Source organism: Gigantopelta aegis, chromosome 12 (genome assembly GCF_016097555.1).
Source record: "Gigantopelta aegis isolate Gae_Host chromosome 12, Gae_host_genome, whole genome shotgun sequence".
In the NCBI taxonomy this organism is placed as follows: Eukaryota; Metazoa; Mollusca; class Gastropoda; order Neomphalida; family Peltospiridae; genus Gigantopelta; species Gigantopelta aegis.
The window spans coordinates 23,118,045-23,138,044 of record NC_054710.1 but is presented as its reverse complement, the minus strand read 5'-3'; the positions used below and the strand labels follow the sequence as shown (position 1 = coordinate 23,138,044).

The 20,000-nt window shown below is 36.4% G+C and overlaps 1 protein-coding gene across 1 annotated transcript in view; it reads left to right on the top strand.

The window, feature by feature from the left end:
- The window catches only part of LOC121386536 (multiple epidermal growth factor-like domains protein 10), a 56,396-nt gene that overhangs the window by 30,182 nt on the left and 6,214 nt on the right, over positions 1-20,000 (top strand). The window contains exons 8-9 of the mRNA XM_041517473.1: positions 2,554-2,877; positions 5,892-6,215. Coding sequence (XP_041373407.1) covers positions 2,554-2,877; positions 5,892-6,215 — 648 coding nt within the window. The remainder of the gene's footprint in view (positions 1-2,553; positions 2,878-5,891; positions 6,216-20,000) is intronic.

The following is a 20,000-nucleotide window of genomic DNA, read 5'->3' as shown; positions in this document are numbered from 1 at the left end:
TATATATATATATATATATATATATATATAGTTTTTTTTCTTTTGTTATACTGCTTCATTTTAGGGTGATAAGGTGAACACGCGTTTTTCCCAAATCCACCAAATTAGCCTCTGCAATTAGGTCCATTTGCTTCAGTTTACATAAAAAGTGAAAAAGAGTGTTTAAAAAATGCTTGCTCTTTGCTACTCAACGGTTCCGGGAAATCTCTGTCTATTATCATTTCATTCAGATTATTGTTTGGCACCAACAAGGACTCCTCTGTAAAAGAACTGATGGGGTAGTGTGTTGGAATGTAAATGGCAGCTTTCAAGTTGGTACTGTCATAGGATTTTTAAAATATGTTTTATTTATTTATTTATGACAGAACATTCAAATTGTATGCCCAGCTTTTGTAGTTGTAAAACCAAATGTGTTACAAGAATTCTGTGTTTGATACAAAGCCAATTGTTACAGTAATCGTATGTCAGATGCCACAATTATTGTTTCCCTAATCGCATGTTAAACTCCAACAAAAGTATTATAGAAATCTTATGTTTTGCATATATTTTCATTTCTTTTTATGCTCCCCACCAACCCCCCCCCCCCCCAAAAAAAAACAAAACAAAAACCACACACAAAAAACCACAAAACAAAACAACAACAACAAAACAACAACAAACAATAAACAAACAAAACAAGACAAAAACAACAACAATACCCCCCCCCCCCCCCCCCCCCCAAATAAAAAACAAACAAAACACAACCCTATGAAAAAACCCAAATCAAACAAACCCCACATCTGACAATGCAATGTTCTCTGTTCTAGCATCTGGTTGTACAGCTGGTCAAATGTACGACACCCAATAGCCGATGATTAATATATAAATGTGCTTTAGTGGTGTCGTTAAACACGTAGACTTGCCTGGTATCTTTAATCCCACAAATTGCTCACTAGCATGCAATGTACGTTCAGGTCTAGATGTTGCACGGTCGATCATCTTGTTAGATTTGAAATGTTTTGTAGGGATGCTTTCAACCATAACCAGCATTTGATATTGGTCTTTTATTTACCGTGAGAAAGCTTATGATACCACGACGTGGAAGTATAGAATGGCATGGGCCTAAGCGACAGTAGTCCTGAATGTATCTCAATTTTCTTTAAAAATAGGTCTTTCAAGGTTCGAGTGAGATCTGCGTTATGTGATTCTCACTCGCAAGAGATGGATGTGCCTCAAGGTAACATCCTGTCAGTAATTTTATTTTCTGTGAAAATTAACAGCATCACCTAATATTTAAAACCTGGTGTTGATAGCTCGTTATATGTCGACGATTTTCAGATGTGCTACAGGTCGTCCAGCATGAGTAAAAAACCGTCTGTATGCATATCTGGCAGGGGAAAAAAAGGTTACCATTTAGATTCTCAGCCGTTTCTGGACAAAAATCCAGTTCCAGTTGTGGGATGGGAATTGTGTGGCTTCTGCTACAGTTCTTCCATCAGACGCAACAGTTTTTATGAGATTTGCCGATTCAGCATCAATCTTTACTGCTGAAATTTGGGCAATCGTTAAAGCCCTGGGATAGATTAAGGATTCATGTGCATCAAAATACATTCTTTTTAATGACTCTCTTTCGTGTCGTCAAGCTCTACAGTGCATGAACTTGGAGCATTCCTTAGTCAGGATGGTGATACGAAAGTGTGCTGTTTCATCCGTTGCCAATAAAGGTGTATTTAGTTGGGTACCGAGCCATGCTGGCATTAAGGGCAATCAACAGACAGATGTTGCTACTAAGTCTGCTTTGAACCTGCCCCGTGTCAATATTGGTGTTCCGTACAGTGATTTTAAATATTCTATTAACCAATAAGTCTTTTTGATTTGGCAAGTTGACTGGGACGGTCCATTTGCGAACAAGCTTCATTCTGTCAATCCATTCCTGGGAGAGTGGCAGTCCTCTTATAGGCGGTGCAGGAAGGATGAAGTAGTACTGTGCCATGCTCGAAACTCTAGTGGTATATGAGCATGTTAAAATTAGCGCAAGTATTGTGCCGTGCCCGCATCGGCCATACATATTTGACGCATTCATTTATTTTGAAGGACTATCCTCCTCGGTATGAAAATGTTCAGTGTACAGTGACTGCGCCACATTTTGGTTGAGTGTGATCATCTCAAGACGACGAGAAATGATATAGTTTGCAACAGAAATGTTTTGCGGGGTTGTTTTTCATCCAGAATTGTAAAGTTTTAAAAGCAGTTTGATTTCTATACAACATTTTAAAATATACGTACCTTGTTTTAGGTATTGTATTATACTATACAGCTCCTTACACTTCGGTTTTACATAAATATCTACAAATAATATGTTCATATACATACCATGTGTGTCACCCAATAGCCGATGTGTACTTTTTGTGCTGGGGTGTCGTTAAACATTCATTCATTCATTCACGTATGTGTGTGTATATGTGCGCGTGCGTGCGCGTGCGCGTACATGTGCGTGTTGTGTTGATGATTGTGTACATATGTACATTTTAATATATAATAGTTATCTTTATTCACGTATTTGTTTATTTCTAGGCGGGGATACATTTCACATTGACTGCGTGGGCCCCGCGATAATTGGGCAGCTGTCAAAAATGACGTGTCGCGGACCTTTTGAAATAGGAGTACACTGGTATCGACCAGATGGTAAATCAGTAAGATGGTGTAACAAGTTAAAAATAAATTGTCGAACAGCTGACGGATACGACGATCGTCCTCACAGAGGTGGTGATTTAACAAGAGACACTTTGGAAATAGAATCCTTCGATCCAGAAGTTGATGGTGGTCTCTGGACGTGCAGAGATGGACGTGTTAGCAGATCATATGTTACATGTTGGCTAGGCTCTACAAAGGAGAAAGGTTCGTATGCCTCTCTACATTCCTTAAAAATCCGTGAATATTGGGAAGCTATTTTCCAGTACTTGAAAGTCCAGGAAAATGGCACGTGTTGCACACTAGACTGTCATATATTAATTTTAAAGTTTTAAAAGCAGTTTGATTTCTATACAACATTTTAAAATATACGTACCTTGTTTTAGGTATTGCATTATACTATACAGCTCCTTATACTGTGGTTTTACATAAATATATACAAATAATATGCCCATATACATACCATGTGTGTCGCCCAATAGCCGATGTGTACTTTTTGTGCTGGAGTGTCGTTAAACATCCATTCATTCATTCATGCATTCATTCATTAACGTATGTGTATGTATGTATGTATGTATGTATGTATGTATGTATGTAGGTATTGTATGTATTGTGAGAATCCAGTATATTTATAAGTAATACTGTTTGTTTTTTCATAATTGTAAACTGGCGCTCACATATCTCCGGTATGAGACCATTACCAACCGCCAACTTATGAAGTCTTTTAAGTCCATTTTATTACGTTTGGGCGAATGTCGATCCTTTTAAATGATGTAATTTTTACATATGTACATTTCAAATTCATAGTTCAATGATGTCATGTTGTGGCACGAAGTTTCGTGTCACATCTGAGTGTTTAACAAATCATGTTTATCTCGCCTTCATGTAAAATTCTTTAATCTCATTGGTTGTTTGCCGTTGGACAAATCCCTTATACCCCTGTGGGCGGAGACAAATTCTCTTATAACCCGTCTGTAATTTCCAACAGTTTCCAGCCACCCCATTTAATGCTAAAGCAATAATTAGATTATAAATAAATAAAGTGTTTTTATTATTATTATTAATATCTATTTCAGACAATTTCGTATTACAAACATTTGAAGTTAAAAACTCGTTTATCGATGGGACTATTTTTCGTCACTGGCAAGTGGTTTCGTTCGCGTCCGCGTGGTACGGCTCCGTTAATAAATTGTTAACAATTATTGTCTGGCGTTATTTTGATTATTTGGCTATATGGTTTAACATGTCGGCAAGATAAATTCGTTGTAGAAGCATCTCTCGGGGTATATGGCTTTTTATGTACCCTCTGTGTGTTCTTTTACCCCGAGCCGAAATTACAGACCCTCGTGATGCTTCTACAACTTATATTATATGTCCACGCACTTGCAAATGGTGGTAATGGCAGAGTTGACCGTGACCTTCAAGAATTATATTTATTGTAGATCCGGGTCACAGCTGTCAAACATTTTAGCGGTAAATACAACTGAACTTTGGAAAACCAAAGTTTAAATTATTATTTTTGTAAGAACATGAATGAGATTAGAATTTACTGTATACGTTTATTTAGATAATTTATTGAGGTATTAGTTTACACTATAATAGGGAAGTCGGGTGTATTTTTAGCGTGACTAGCCTTACCCAGCCAAACGGGGCGGGTCTTAGTTCGCTGATCCAGCCGGCTCCGCTGATTCAGCACGCTGAATTCAGCCGGCTGATTTTGGTTGTTTTAGACGTGAATACCCTCCCAGTGCGCTGATTCAGCAAGTTCATTTTACCAGCACGCTGATTTTTCGCTGATTAGCCTAAGTTATAAAAAGGCAGCGTTTAACGCTGGCCGTCAGTCTGGCTTTACCCTTACATTAGGTGGGTTGGGACCCATTTTGTTTATTTTGCAAAATTGTGGGTTTTTAAATAAAGAGTTGGGATTAGATAGCCATCCTCACTAATAAGTAGCATCAATAAACATGATAATTATATTTGGCAATATAATTAATTAGAAAATGTATTATTTAGATATAGGTTGATAGCCTTCAATCATAAACTGAGAGCCCAGAAGTGCTATGGTATTTACTGGGAAACGTTAACATTGAGATAAAGTGTCTTGGACATAAGTGATATTATTCTGAGATAGGAATATGTAGTCTATTGAGTTAGAAGAACTGAAATAGAAGTTCAAGTGTAGCTTAATATTGCTGAAGTAGTGAAAAGTGAGATAGTTCACTCGGTGTATATGAGAAGATAGAACAGAAGTAGTGAAGTGTGAGAAGTATTGAAATAGAAATTAAAGTGTAGTTTAATATATTGCTGAAGTAGTGAAAAGTGAGGTGGTTCACACTGTGTACAAGAGAAGACAGTGTAGAAGTAGTGGAGAGTGAGAAGTGAAATATAGTTGAAGTAGGTGTGGGTGATGTGCCACCCTGTGTAGTTTATAGTGTTTAAGTGGTAGTTGAGGGTGATGTAGTGCCACCCTGTGTAGTTTATAGTGTTTAAATAGTAGTTGAGGGTGATGTAGTGCCACCCTGTGTAGTTATTATAGTGTTGGAGTGACAGAGAGTGATGTAGTGACACTCTGAGTAGAGAAATATAGTACTGAAGTAGTAGGAAGTAGTGAGCGAGAGTATTAGAGATAGTGTAGTGAACTGTAGTATTAAAGACAAAGCAATATATTAAACTAGCACATCTGAAGTTAGAGTATAAGTAAATAGAAATGTAGTTATAATGGGAATAGTTGTGTAGTTGCATAATGTAGTTTAATGATGAAATAAGTAACCTGAATACTACTTATCTTAATGAATGCATACAGCTGAGACGATGTTAGTTTTTAGTAACATTTAATGAGATATTGGTCAATGTGTATGACTTGAAAGTGCTTCTTGGTAGCAAATACAAATACAAATAATATAGTGAAATGCAAGAAGCATTTTATTGAGACTGTTGAACAACTATTTACTCTTGTTGTTACATAATAAATGATTGAACTTTACAAATTTGTTGTGTCATCTTTGCCTTCTATAGTTATTTAGGTGTTTATTACCAGCCATTCACAAAACATTCAGACGCTCGGTCGTCACAGTATGTATGTATGTATGCGCGAGTGCGCGTGTGTGCGTGTATGTGTGTGTGTGTGTGTGTGTGTGTGCGTGTTTTGTTGATGATTGTACATACTATGTACATTTTAATATATAATAGTTCTCTTTATTCACTTATTTGTTTATTTCTAGGTGAACGTACAGTACACATTGACTGCTTGGGCCTCGCGACAATTGGGCAGCAGACATACATGACGTGTCGTGGAAATTTTAGATTAGGAGTATACTGGTATCGACCAGATGGTGAAATAGCAAGATGGTGTGACCAGACCAAAATAACTTGTGCAAGAGTTGACGGATACAGCGGTGATTTTCCCTATGGTGGTGGTATAGCAAGCGACACTTTGGTACTAGAGTCCTTCGATCCAAAAGTTGATGGTGGTAACTGGACGTGCAGAGATGGACGTGATGGCACACAATTTGGTACATGTCAGAAGACCTATACAACAGAAAAGCGTACGCGTACTTACATTCCTTAAATATCCTTGAATATTGGGAAGGTATTTTCCAGTACTTGAAAGTCGAGGAAAATAGCACGTATTGCACACTAGACTGTCATAGAAATTTGACAGTATGTTGTCGGTTTCAAAACAGATGACTGCTGACGTGTTCTGAACTTTATTTCCCCGTTCCTATAATCAGTATTCGAACATTTGATCTGCCCCAAGTCAGGATCCGAACGGTGACGTTTTCCAAACTTTCTTTTCGCGTTCTTATATTCACAGTTCAAACACTTGATCCGGTCATCACAGTGTTCCTTTAGTTTATCTATAGTGCGCATGCGTCGGTTAACAAGATTGCCAGTAGAATGGGTTCTCGTTGCCACTAACAACATACACCATTGCGAACATACGTTATATAAGCATTTACTTTCACTCCAAATTTGTTAACATTTCCATCTGGGTTTTTTGCTATATGACCGCATCTGCCTGTAGTAACAGTCCGAACAGGTGGTTCATTAACCGATTCACGCTGGCTGTCTCTCCCGCTATACAAAATAACATGGACACCATCCAGCTAGAAGGCTTACCATTAAACATACACATTGCTTAAATTCTTGCCCAATTACTAGAAGTGAATATGTGAAACGGGGCAATGAATTAGGGCTCCCTAACTCTAAATCACCCCCAAAAATAATTAAAATTGAAAATAAAGTAAAGTAAGGTAAAAAGTAAAGTAAAATAAAATAAATACTATATCACAAACTGACCCCCCCAACCCCCCCCCCCCCCCCCCCCCCAAAAAAAAAAAAAAAAAAAAAAAAAAATAGTTTTTGTTTTGTTAAAACGTAGGAGTAGTAGTAGTAGCAGGAGCAGGAGCAGGAGCAGGAGCAGCAGCGTTAAAAGTGCTTGCAGACCTAGCCCTGTGGCTAGTGATCTTTCAAAACATTTGTCATATTCTGTCTTGTCGTTTAATGCATGTGTGTGTGTGCATAGCTATATCTAAATTACTGTGTGCAACTGAATTGGAAATGCATGAACTGTTGTAAAATGGCGGTGATGGGAAAGCCTTTCAACTCAATAAATACATACATAAACGTTTGGTTTGTCCCATAGTTTGGTTTCACATTACATAGACATATATACCAAGAAATAAACACTGTAAATTTGTATGAGTATTAGTACATTTTATCACGAATTAAGTATAGATCCTTAGTAGAAATAGTGTATAATTTGTGCTATAAGAAGTTTTCACTTTTTGACATTTTACATACACAATTTTGGTAGACAGGTCATATGTTTGACAGGAAGCTAAAAATACAGGGAGTGACTAAACAAATTGAAATTGTAAGGATAGTTTGGTGAGATAACAAGTAAAATTTGGGTTTTTATGTGGGGGTTTTTGTTGTTGTTCTTTTGGGGTTTTTTTGTGTGTGTTTGTTTTTTTTTGGGGGGGGGGGGGGGGGGGGTTGTTGTTTTTTTTTTTTTTTATATACTGCTTCATTTTAGGGTGATACGGCGAACACGCGTTTTTGCCAAAACCACCAAATTAGCCTCTGCAATACCTGTGGAAGCGTCATTTTTTCCGACTATAAAAAGAGGTTTTTCTATGAAAAATGTAAACATTTTGTTTATTTTCCTTCTTATTAGGTCCATTTGCTTCAGTTTACATAAAACAGTGAAACAAGTGTTTAAAAAATGCTTGCTCTATGCTACTCAATGATTCCGGGAAATCCCTGTCTATTATCATTTCATTCAGATTATTGTTTGGCACCAACAATGACTCCTCTGTAAAAGAACCGATGGGGTAGTGTGTTGTAATGTAAATGGCAGCTTTCAAGTTGGTACTAGCATAGGATTTTTTATTTAAATTTTTTTATTTATTTGTGACAGGACATTTGATGGTCAAAAGCAACGAAAATCGTTCATATTGCATTGTCGTTTGATTACCGCGACACATTAAAATTTGCATTTATATCGGTACTACTGTAGTAACTCGTTCGTGTAAACACTAAAACCACACGAACGACATAGCGGTTGTGTCGAAAAATTCAAATTGTATGCCCTGCTTTTGTAATTGTTAAACCAAGTGTGTTACAAGAATCCTGTGTTTGATATGAAGCCAATTGTTACAGTAATCGTATGTCAGATGACAAAACTTGTTTCCCTAATCGTAAGCTAAACTCCAACAAAAGTATTATAGAAATCTTATGTTTTGCAATTGATATATTTTCATTTCTGTTTATCCTCCCCCCAAAAAAACCCCAAAAACAAAACAAAACAAACAACAACAACAAAAAACCCCAAAAACAACAACAACAAACAAAAAACAACAACAAAATCAACAACAACAACAATAAAAAAACAACCCAAACAAACAAAATAAAACAGACAAAAATGAAACACAAAAAACACCCAACAATAACACCCCCACCCCCCCCCCCCCCCCCCCACATAAAACAAAACAAAAAAACCCAACCCTATGAAAAAACCCAAACCAAACAAACCCCATAACTTCTGACAATGCAAAGTTCTCTTTTCTAGCTTCTGGTTCTACAGCTGGTCCAACCACACCAACCACTACACAAACCACGCCAGGTATGTTTATATTAATTTGTAATTACCCATAACTTAATACTTATAACAAGCAGTATATAGTCTTGTTTTGGTTAGACTTTCAATATTAAGACATTCATGTTTATGTATTTATGAATAAACTAAAAGTTGTTTTACTCAAATATGCATGCATTTCAACTCGGATGTATACTCATTATTGTGTGTTTACATATACATTTTGTATAGTCCGTCCTATCCTTCTACAAAAAAATGTGTTGGTTTTTTTGTTGTAAATACAGTGCAATTTCATTTTGGTTTGACGTGATAAGAAAGTAAATGTGTTTTGTAAATAATAATAATTTAAAAAATATATATGTTGGTGTGCAATTTAGAAAACAATCGGCTCAGTAATAAATAGCATGTAGTAAATTCCATAGTATGAAAACAGGGGTTAAACTCTGTCGCCATGACAGTGTTCATGAAAAAAAAGAAGAGAAAAAGATGCGAGACGTTTTGCTCAGCTTTGGAGTTCCGATTATTTCCGGTTTGGCGCACTGACTGCACAGATATAATTTATTTTGTAGACAAATACATTTCAAACAGTCCACCAAAAGGAACTCATCCCCGTATGAATTTGCTCTACCCCAACATTTATATAGGCCTATCGGCCGAGTTATTTTTTTATTGTGTTTAAAACCGTTCACACTGGAGTTGAATATCGATAAAAGTATGCATTGCAGATCACTGATATAAAAAATAAATTTTTTTTGCATAAAACCAGTACATTGTATTGTGCACTGATGAGAAAATGTTGATGTATTGATACACGGCTTAAATAACACGTGATTGAAAACGTGGTGTCAAAAAAGCTATACCAATATTTATTGTAAGTACTAAAAACAATAGTCTATTGTCCAACTATGTTATTTACGTGTTGTTGTTGTTGTTGTTGTTATTGTTCTTTTTGGTGGTTTGTTTGTTTGGGTTTTTTTTTTTTTTTTTGGGGGGGGGGGGGGGGTATTTTGCAATGGTTGGCTTATTCAATACACGCATAGCACTGTTTTTCCGAGAAAGTCGCAAAATATCTAAATGTTGGCAGAATAATTATCACTCGAAGAAAAAAAGGAAGTGTATAATATTCTACAAAAAAAAAAAGGAAAAGAAAAGAAGCAGCCCATGGGTTGTAAAAAGAAAAAAAGAGAAAATAATGGGACAATCGACCAAAGTTTTAGTATATACAGAGCATGTTGAGTAGGCCTACGTGATCAGTGGTAGGTATATAGCATAATTTGACATTACGTTTTGTATTACGTGCAACTTTAAAAGTAAGTCATGCGCGAAAATAATTGCACGCAGTAGACAACATAATATTAAACCAACTTTTATTTGCAAAATATCAATGTTCTACATTGCATACATGTTCGCTATTCAACTTCAAAAAGTGAGATTTTAATATGTTTAAATCACCCGCTGTATATATAGAGAATAACTAGTTACTGTCTTAAAGCCGCACACCCTAATTCCATCCAGCGAAAATAAATTATAATTTGGTTAATCTACAAACCTGTAACACACTTAGATCACGTTTTTATCAAATGGAGTTAAAAAGCAGGTTTTATATCGATAAATACCATGGGAATCTCCATGTCCCAATTGCTTGAAATAATTTTGAAAGTCAGTATTCTGATGTCACCGGTAGATGTCGCTCGAAGCACAACAATGCTTACGTCACGACAAATTTCACAGACTTGGGGTGTGTTCCTTTCACCTCTCCTGGACATGTTCCAACTGTTCTGTCCTTGTTGTATCCCCTCTCCAGATATCGTAAGACTTAGCAAAATTATTGGTTTTAAGGGTTTGTAACGTTTTGTATTGAGACACTTACTTGTCTGAACTTTATTGTTACTGAAAATGTTCACGAACTGTGAAGAAAAATCTCACAAATGAACAACAACAAATCGGATGTTGATTTGCGCGAACCGTGCACGAGAAAACAAACCGAACCAAAATTATAACGGTCACGTGGTATACCAACATCTGTGACATTGAAATGGAAATATCCCCTCTAAAAATAGATTAGACCTTGTCTGCTCAACGGTTTTTTCTCAGAGGCCCGTGCCATTTTATGAAATACGAAAAATGCATTTTGTGGTATTACAAAAACCAGGATTACCAAAAAACACTTCAGGTGAATGGAAATGTATATTCTAAATAATAAACGGTAAGTAAAGTGCAATTTTATTTGTGAAAAAAATGGGTTTAATAGCGAAAAACAACGCCGTAATGGTTAACAACTAGCCGTAACTAGGGTGTGTCCCTTTAAGATAGGTTATAATGGCGATTGTAGTCGAACTGCATTCGCCATTCGACCTGAGCAGGATCAAGCCGATATCCTAAGACAGTAACCAGTTATTTCTTTTATCCTGCAATCCTACGGGAATAGTCGGGAAATCATTATTTATTCCAATTTTGGTGTATGCAAATAGAGTATCGCCAACCTAGCAAGGCTTTTGCCGTATGGCGTCATACAAGATACATGACGTCATTTTCTGCAAGACGCTAGCTACATACTGTAACATTTAAAAAGCGTTTCTAAACTCTAATTCATAATAAATATACAGGTTTTGTATTTTTATCGAAAAACTAAACGTTATTTGTACTTACTGCACTTAAACAAATCATTTAAAGAGTATGTTTATTGAAAATCTAGTCTGAAACATTCGAGTTGAGTCGGGCTTATGCCACGTGACTTGTATTTTTGGTCAGTGGCAAAAAATATAGAGATGTATCTAGTCATCATAATATCTTGCCAATGAATACAGTGATTGCGGGATAAATGTGTGTGTGTGTGTGTGTGTGTGTGTGTGTGTGCGTGTATGTTTGTGTGTATACAGGCCCGTAGGACGGATTTTCAAAGTGTGTGTGTGGGGGGGGGGGGGGGACTAATTTTCATGGCTGTTCTATTGTCAGGTTTCCGTATTAGCAGTATAAGCCATGCTATTATATATACACTTCAAAAAACGTAGGGGAACCTGGAATATTAATGTTAATATCAACTATTAGACCGAACATACGTTTTGACCACAGACATCCTAGTAAAGAACGTTCAGGTCTGTTTATCAACACACCGAAACGCATTCCATAGTTTGCACATGCATCACGCTGTTGCCCCGTACACGTGCGTGGGGTGTCATTCTCGATTTTGACAATTTCCAGCAAGAACAATTAATCACTGTGGAGCATTATTTCTGTCAATCTTTTTCATTCTGTTGATCGTACAGTTGTTATTGTTTTGTTTTTAGTCATTTTTATTGTTTGAATTTGCGATTTACTGATAAAAAAACATCAACTTTCAAATTTTACTTCTGACCCCAATCGTCCTTCAAGATCTTTGGTGGTGATAAAACCAACTGTAATACTGAACTACCCTTTGTAATGTTTCCCAATTAATTCACTATTATCGTATAACCATTCCCAACAGCTAATATACCTTACAATTAAATCGTACATGAACAGTTAAATATACATGTATAAATTACATTTGAATTTAGTTGTAAATATTACACTGTGACAGTATCTACGAGAACGCGGTTTTTGTCGCGCCTTTAGAGAGGTAGGCTACTTTAATACGGAGGCAAGAATCTACATTTGTGCTAGTTGCGATGGCGTCAAATTACGGATGGAGGCGACTTTAGAACTGTCATTTACTAAATATCGAATTAAAATGTTATTTTAGAAGTAATACAGGATAAACAGAATTCGACACTCTTCCATTTCAATGTGTAAAATATCAACCTCGTCAAGTTCTAATTAGTAGGCCTATTTTTTCTCGACAGAGCCTTGACAAATACCGTTCATAAAACCATGTATCATTATTTTAATGGAAATGTTATTATTTGGTTTTCAGACGACAAAACGACTTTGTGGATTATAATTGCGATAGTGGTTTTCTGCGTTCTGAATCTGATTGCAGCACTATGTGCATACCTAGCACTGAGGCGCTTAAAACAGAAAAACAAAGGTATTGCAAAATAAAATTAGGGCTAGGGTCAGTGACGCGTTTTCAGAGCTATTTAGAGTATTCTTGTGGAATGTGAAGTTTAAAAAATGCGGGCCCGTACGCAGAAATTTATATGGTGGGGTGGGTGCGTAATCGACGGCCCAAAGGACCAGAGTTGCTGGGCGGGGGGGCACGCCCCCCCCCCCCCCCAAAAAAAAAGATTTTAAATCTAGAATGCAGGAGATTCATTTTCATGCAATGTGGGAATTAAATTTGTCACGGATGGACCTAGGCAGACTATGGCGCTCGCACCACCCCCCCCCCCCCATCCACCCCCCGCGTACGGGCCTGAAATGTACTTAAAAACATAGTTATACATTTTATAAACTGTTTCTAAGATAGCACACACCACGGTTTTTGATATACCAGTCGTGGTGCACTGGCTGGAACGAGCAATAGCCCAAATGGCCCACCGAAGCTTTTAAGGAGATTGATCCCAAACCGACCGCGCATCAAGTGAGTGCTTTACCACTGAGCTATGTCCCGCTACGACAACGTTGATATAGATTCAGTCAATAATTGAATAATTTATTCTTGGTCCAGTTGTTTTGTTTTTTTCACAGAAAATCCAGAGACGCCATACAAAATAATGGAAGACGAGGTAAGCATTCAGAACTCTCGGCCTATACTACAAATATGGAGGTTTCCAGGGCCGTATCTAGCGGTGGTGTGGACAGAGAGAGAGAGAGAGAGAGAGAGAGAGAGAGAGAGAGAGAGAGAGAGAGAGAGAGAGAGAGAGAGAGAGCAGCAAATAGAGGTAAAGCGCATGCTTGGTGTGCGGTCGGTCTGGGACGTGTTATACTGTTTGTGCGATGGTGCATATAAAAGATCTCTTGCTACTAATGGACAATGTAGCGGGTTTGACATCCAAAAGCCGATGATTAATAAATAAATGTGCTCTAGTGGTGTCGCTAAACAAAACAAACTTTCATGGAGATGACTATCCATTATTATTTCCTCACTCTCTTCTTACTGCCATGCCACTTATGTTTTGTTGCTCTACTTTCCGGGAATGCCCCCCCCCCCCCCCCAACCACACACACGCCTCAAACACCACTACTTTATTTTTTTTTTAAAAGAAAAAAGGTAGGAAAAGGCAGATACAATTGAGCAGAGGAGTGGATTGAGCCGTCCCCTAAAATGTAGCGCCTTAGGTCTGGGCCTAGTTAGCATGTGCATTAATACAGCTCTGGGTGGGGGCTGGGGTTTGTGTGTTGTGAGAACGACTGAGCATCTAATATGTGCATTCCGTGCCATTCAAATTTAGCGTTTCCATCACTTTTGAATACAGAATGTCGAGAAAATAATACCCGGGTACACTGGTCCATCTTTCTTTAGTTTTTGTATACTGCCCACATCGGTGGATCCATTCGACTGATTGGGCTTTTTCTTGTGCCAACCAGTGCACCACAACTGGATAAAGGCCGTGAGGTGTGTTTTCCTATCTTTGGGAAAGTGCATATAAAAGATCCCTTGCTGCATTAGGAAAAATGTAGTCGGTTTCATCTGATGACTACGTGTCAGAATAACCAAATGTTTGACATCCAATAGCCGATGATTAATAAATCAATGTGCTTTAGTTGTGTCGTTAAACAAAACAAACAGACATAGGGGCCTATAGTCCTAGAGAGGAAACCCGCTACATTTTCCCATTAGTATCAAGAGATCTTCTATATGCACCAACACACTGACATGATAGCACATACAACGGCCTTTGATATACAAGTCATGGTGCAGTGGCTGGAACGAGGAATAGTCCAATGAGTACCAACGTGGACGAACATAGACCGACCGCGTATCAATCGAGCGCTTTACCACTGGGCTACTTCTCGCCCCTGCGAAAGATGGGCGTATCTATCTATCTATCTATCTATCTATCTATCTATATATATATATATATATATATATATATATATATATATATAGTCAAACCTGTATATAACGGCCACCCAAGGGACCTAACAAAAGTGGCCGTTATAGAGAGGTGACCCTTATATACAAGTTCAAAATTAGAACCCATATATTAAAGAATATCACAACTGTCATAAAAAAAGATGTCGCATTTTAAAACCATTCCCACACTAGCTTGTTATGTCATCATTGCCTGTTGCTTTCTTCTGCCTTTTTCTTTCGGCTGAAACATTATTGTCAAAATCGGCCAGAACATCAGCTTTCCTTTTTAAAATAGACTTAATCTGAAAACGTCCTACACCAAAATGATCGGCGATCTTCCGCGCACTTAAATTGCCTTTCTCAGATTTGTTAATAACGTCGATTCTCTGTTCTAACGTTAAAGTACGATTTTTCGGTGACATTTTGCATGCAAACGTATTCGTTGATATATTTCACAAACGCTAACATTGACTTGCAGAAGATATTTTGTGTAATTGAAGGTTATTACCCATGTGACATGTTTGACTCATTTGTTTGTTTTATGTCACCGCTAATCCTTCAGTGGAGTATGACCGTTGATTACAGCTGAATAAGATCAGGAGTCGCTTAAATAATCCGAACACGGGACATCTGCAATGACCGCCGCCTTCAACAATTCATGTTTATTTAACAATCATGACTGGCTAGACACAATGAAACACCTAACATAATACCTCATTTGTTTAGTTTCTCATGACTCAATAGAGTGACCATACATACAGATTACATTATGTACAGCCAATGGGAAGTCGTCTACTATTCAGTGAGGATGCTGAGAACCAATCGAATTACTCCACCAGTAACGGAAGTTACTGAGTGTCCGTTTGTTTTTCAATTACGATCAGAGAATTACAATGGAACTTTACTTTGACAGAAAATAAACCCAAAGCTTTTACATGACATGGCCATATAAACACATTTAATTTATAATTTTTAAGATGACTGAAAAAGTAAAGACATAACCAGCGTCAAAACATAAAGCAAAAAACGTCTTGTGACCGTTATAGCAAGTTCAACCTGTGATTTTGGGTGGAAAATAGTGACCGCTGGCCGTTAAGGACAGGTGACCGTTATGTACAGGTCAAATAAAGAAGGAAATGCATTGGGGGGATTTATAGTGGCCGTTATAGGCAGGTGACCGTTATGTACAGGTGACCGTTAGACCAGGTTCGACTGTATATATATATATATATATATATATATATATATATATATATATATATATATAAACCCGATTCTACAGGAATAGTCGGAAAATCATTATGTATTCCATTTTTGTGTACCCAAATCGAGTATCGTTAACCTAGCAAGGCTTTTGCCTTTTGACGTCATACAAGATATATGACGTCATTCTAGGACGCTAGATACATTCTTTCACATTCAAAATGCTTTTCTAAACTTCAATTCATAAACAAATATATACGTTTTGTATTGTTATCGCAAAACTAAAATGTATTTGCATTTTCTGTACTAAAACAAATGATTTAAAGAGTAAGTTTATTGACAGTCTAGTCTGAAATACACCGAGTCGAGTCGGGCTTACGTCACGTGACCTATATTTTTATCTAGTCATCATATCATGCCAATGAATACAGTGATTACCGGATAAATATATTTAAACCTGTACATAACACATGAGAATATTTTACACTTTCTAATTACCTATATAGAACAAATGGCTGTAATAATCGACACTGTCTTATGATATAGAGGCGATATTGCAGGTTTAATTTTTACTTTTATTATTCTTATTTTTGTTTTTTCTCCTTTTTTTTCCTTCTTTAACAACAACAAAAAACAAAAAGAACAAAGAATACCACACAAACAAACACCACCAAAAACACCAACCACATCAAAACAAACATCAAAAACACAAAGAGTATCAAGAACACAAAGGATACCAACAACACAAACAACACAAAGAACATCAACAACACAAAGAACATCAAGAACACCAACAACACCAACAACAATACCACAAGGAATATCAAGAACACAAAGAACACAAAGAACATCAAGAACACCAACAACACCAACAACAACACAAAGAGCATCAAGAACACAAAGAACATCAAGAACACCAACAACAATACCACAAGGAATATCAAGAACACAAAGAACACAAAGAACATCAACAACACAAAGAACATCAGGAACACCAACAAAACAAAGAACATCAAGAAGACAAAGAACACATAGAACATCAAGAAGACAAAGAACACCAACAAAACAAAGAACATCAAGAAGACAAAGAACACATAGAACATCAAGAAGACAAAGAACATCAAGAACACAAAGATCATCAAGAACACAAAGAACATCAAGTAGACAAAGATCATCAAGAACACAAAGAACATCAAGAAGACGAAGATCATCAAGAACACAAAGAACACATAGAACATCAAGAAGACAAAGAACATCAAGAAGACAAAGAACACATAGAACATCAAGAAGACAAAGAACATCAAGAACACAAAGATCATCAAGAACACAAAGAACATCAAGTAGACAAAGATCATCAAGAACACAAAGAACATCAAGAACACAAATATCATCAAGAACACAAAGAACATCAAGAAGACAAAGATCATCAAGAACACAAAGAACACACAGAACATCAAGAAGACAAAGAACATCAAGAAGACAAAGATCATCAAGAACACAACGAACATCAAGAAGACAAAGATCATCAAGAACACAAAGAACATCAAGAAGACAAAGACCATCAAGGACACAAATAACATCAAGAACACAAAGAACATCAAGAACACAAAGAACACCAACAACACCAACAAAACAAAGAACATCAAGAAGACAAAGATCATCAATAATACAAAGAACACACAGAACATCAAGAAGACAAAGATCATCAAGAACACAAAGAACATCAAGAAGACAAAGATCATCAAGGACACACAGAACATCAACAACACCAACAAAACAAAGAACATCAAGAAGACAAAGATCATCAATAACACAAAGAACACACAGAACATCAAGAAGACAAAGATCATCAAGAACACAAAGAACATCAAGAACACAAAGATCATCAAGAACACAAAGAACATCAAGAAGACAAAGATCATCAAGGACACAAAGAACATCAACAACACCAACAAAACAAAGAACATCAAGAACACAAAGAACACCAACAAAACAAAGAACATCAAGAACACAAAGAACATCAAGAACACAAAGAACACCAACAAAACAAAGAATATCAAGACGACAAAGAACACATAGAACATCAAGAAGACAACGATCATCAAGAACACAAAGAACACAAAGAATATCAAGAACAGAAAGAACACCAACAACACCAACAACATCAGCAAAACAACGAAGAACAACAACAAAAAAAGACACCAACAAACAAACCCTCACAAAAATCTCACAGGTCTACAAGGCGATAGAGAACCGGCGAAAGTGGAAAAGGACCGAATACCTCAATTTGATACACTGAACTTTTATTATTATTATTATAATAATATTATTATTTATTATTATTATTAGTAAATTATTATTATTATTTTTGTTTAATGTATGTATGTATTCCTCAGTCGTCTGTTTTGTCATTTTGTGAAACACGTTCTACGCCCATATTGCGTGAAATTTGGTAGTTATTTAGGCCCACCAGGTGGATTGATCGTATTAAACAGTTGTATTTATAGGTTATGTATATTGACCTCTATCGCGAATTTCGTATTGCATGTCAGTTTCTATGAAATGTACATGTAAAAACTCTTGAAATTCTGGATTTTTTTCTACTGCCTATCTACATAAAAGTGTCAAAATATTGAATTAATCCGATGCTTGCTTTCGGAGGGAATCTACTCTTTAGAGCATAATAAACTGTCGATTTACATTTTTGTAATTTGTGACATATTTCAGATTGATTTTGCAAATACAAATTGCACATATTTGCGCAGATTGTATCTTTAATTCTTTTAATGTGAGAGAAATAAAATTGATACGTTATAATTAATCATATACTGCTTTATTAACGTGTAAACTATGAAAGAAGTGAAATTGTATTTGTTAATATGGCAATACATTTAATGAAATAGCCTAAACAAAATACATCCTGCATACGTGGCTACTTTCGATTTGTCTAGATGCACTGGGCAATACGTCAGCTCTGTGTGTAAGAGGTCAGCGATCGAAAGTTCTTAAAGGAATAGTAATGAGTATCAGGTTTTATGTGTTTGTTTTCAAAGAGTATTATTGTTGTTTGTAAATTACGTTCTGGGACGATTTGGCTGAAATGTGGTAGTTGGTTTGGTGACAGTGTATGCGGGTTTGGGGGAGGGGGGTAATTATTGATGTAATTAGATAACATTAGTAAGTCCGAGTAATAGGTGACGGTGTGTGTGTGTGCGTGTGTGTGTGTGTGTATGTGTGTGTGTGTGTGGTAATGTATGTATATATTTATGTATGTAGTATTATTAGTATTATTACTATATGTATGCATTGATGCAATAATATCTATGTATCACCCATATGGTTAAAAGTATCTTGGTATATTGATGACGTCATCAATTGGCGCACTACAATCTTAAAGGAAGGTCAACCAAACGAGTTGAGTGATAAAAATTAAGATCGATTATGGGTAATAAATAGGATATTAAACTCGCTACCATTTCGTATCTTGTTTATAACCCTCGAGAAATAATTTTCATTGTCACTCACTAAAACTCGTCACAACTAAAAAATTTTTAACTCTGGACATAAACATGGTACGAAATGAAACTTCCTTTAATACCCTATAAATAGTGTATGTATGTCGAGTTTGACTATTACATACATAGATATTAACGCACTGCACAGGAGATACTTAAATGTATGTATGTATTTAGGAATGAATGAAAGCACTTGCTTAGGACTTTTTTTAAAACCAAAACATTATATCCTAATTTTGCCCCAGGGATTTAAAATTGATTTTAAATTGACTGTTGTGGTATACAAAATAAAACTGTTTTTCGATCACTCTTGTTTTTAATGTGTTTGTTTAGTACTAGGTTTTATTTATCAGCCGAATACAGTGTATTTGTTTTGATAAGATTGTTAGGAAACAAACAAACCGATGAAAAATGGACTGGGTTACAAGCTTACACGCAGGCTTTAGCGGCGGGTATCACGTGGAGACTAAAATATCATTAAGACTTGGTTATTTTTTCTGTGTGCAATAACCGGACGTGATGTAATGGGGGTTTTTCATAGCAGTTTGCAGCTTTAAAAATGTTCCTTATAAGT